This window comes from Varanus komodoensis, unplaced genomic scaffold, assembly GCF_004798865.1.
Source record: "Varanus komodoensis strain SLA01 unplaced genomic scaffold, ASM479886v1 scaffold21, whole genome shotgun sequence".
NCBI classification, from domain to species: Eukaryota; Metazoa; Chordata; class Lepidosauria; order Squamata; family Varanidae; genus Varanus; species Varanus komodoensis.
This window is the reverse complement of record NW_025335589.1, coordinates 13,192,125-13,193,975: the sequence shown is the minus strand read 5'-3', so window position 1 is coordinate 13,193,975 and position 1,851 is coordinate 13,192,125. Positions and strand designations below refer to the sequence as shown.

Below are 1,851 nucleotides of genomic sequence, written 5' to 3'. Positions count from 1 at the left end.
TTTATCTCACCCAGATGTCATTTTGCCCAAAATCTGGCATGAGTGTCTAGCTTGGATTTATCATAGATGGAAATATGAGATATGCCAGATATCAAGGCTGGTCATTTTATTTATATGAAGAAATGGATCACATCATCTGGGCGCAGTGTTCACCAATCTCATCTTAAATGACCAGCAACCACTTGCCAAAATGCATTATCCAATGAACTCATAGCATAATTGTTTGTTATGCATTTTATTGTGAATTTGTAGGCCTTCATGATATTTGTAAGCAGGGAATAAGGGCCATCAAGTCAGCTTTTATGCCATTGTTAAGGAATCCATATAAAATGGGGTTTAGGCAGCAGGACATCATGCCTACCAAATGACAAATACAGAACACCAGTTTAAAATGCTTATTTGAGATGAGACTGCCATTAAAATCTGTGACCACATAGAAAACATGAAGAGGCATCCAGCTGACTGCAAAAACTAAGATCAGCATTGTCAGTCTCCAGAAAACCTTCCGAGACCTTTTCTTAGTTTGAATGGTGGGTTGGGCTACTGTGACTCCATCCTGCGTTTCCAAATTCCCTGCTTTCACCTCAAAGCAAATGGGTATTCCTGGTAAAAATTTGCTGGATGATGAAATATGACTTCTTTCTGTACCAGATATTTCAGGAGGGTCTCCAGAACAATTATCCTGATGGTGCCTTAGAATTTTTGGCATCACACTAGCAGTCTTCTTACTGTACCTCCTCCGATGTTTCTTAATCAAAGTGTAACTCCACTTCTCAGGACTAGATTGCTGTCCCTGACGAGCAAGATTCTTGGGTTCATGGAGGGTTAAGTTGATCATCTCATTCTCTTCCAGTCTATTTGCTCTGCCTGACAATCTGGAATTTACAGACTTGCAGACCCTGGTGTGGCTTACAGTTAAACAAACCAAAGGCAAAATGTACTGCATGAGCAATAGGGAAATTGTGAATGCAATTCTGTACCAATCAGATGGCCATGATTCAACACACAACTGCTTGCTTTTCAGCACTTCAAGATCAACAGCATCCTGAAGATCTATGATCTTGTGGAAAACCAGTAAAGGAGAACAAATGGCTAAACCAAGAGTCCAGATGGCCAAAATTAAGTAACAGCCATGTTTCAGTGTCAGGTTGTTGGAAAGAGGGTGGCGAATCAACCAGTATCGGACAACAGCGATGGAGATCAACATCCAGGTAGAAACCAGGACAGACACACATTGGAGGAAGGGCATAACAGTGCACATGACTTTGCCAAATATCCACTGATCAAGTAGAACTGATGTTAATGTGAAGGGACAGCAAAAGACTACCACTAAAATGTCTGAAAGAGCTAAGTTTCCGATGAGGAAGTTTATAATTGTTTTTTGTTTGCACTTCATTACAGTCACAAGAATAAGCAGGTTTCCCAAAAAGCCAGCAAGGCTGATAAAAGTATAAAGCCCAATCAGAAAGTACTGTATGTCATCTACACTGTTTTTATAGTCTTCCCAGTTAGGAAAATTAGAACCCTTTGAAGATGCAGAGATGTTCTCTGTTGCAAGTGTCCTGTTTCTATTGTCTCTGAGATCTGTATCCATATTAAAGTCCTGTTTAGAATAAGAAATAGAATAAGTAGCAAGTGCAACAAGAAAGTGCAACAAGAAAACTCAAATTTTGGTGGTGGATTCAGGGGGAGGGACTAGTATGTGACAATATACATGGTGCTACAATTTGACTCATACTAACTACAACTATGGCAAATTCATTTCCTGCATCTTTGAGACTGGTCCCAGTTAAGGTGTTTCCCAACTGTGGATTTAAAATTTATCCCCAAAACAATATTTCATTCGAAGCT

The 1,851-nt window shown here is 39.7% G+C and overlaps 1 protein-coding gene across 1 annotated transcript; it reads right to left on the bottom strand.

Annotated features, from left to right (window-relative positions):
* Positions 1-256: 256 nt before the first annotated feature.
* Positions 257-1,609, bottom strand: NPY5R (neuropeptide Y receptor Y5). The gene has a single exon (XM_044430931.1). The coding sequence runs from the start codon at positions 1,592-1,594 to the stop codon at positions 257-259; it is 1,338 nt and encodes a 445-aa protein (XP_044286866.1). The 5' UTR covers positions 1,595-1,609.
* Between the last annotated feature and the right edge of the window lie 242 nt (positions 1,610-1,851).

Coding starts and splice junctions, on each gene's coding strand:
- NPY5R (XM_044430931.1), bottom strand. CDS start 1,594: ATGGATACAGATCTCAGAGACAATAGAAACAGGACACTTGCAACAGAG.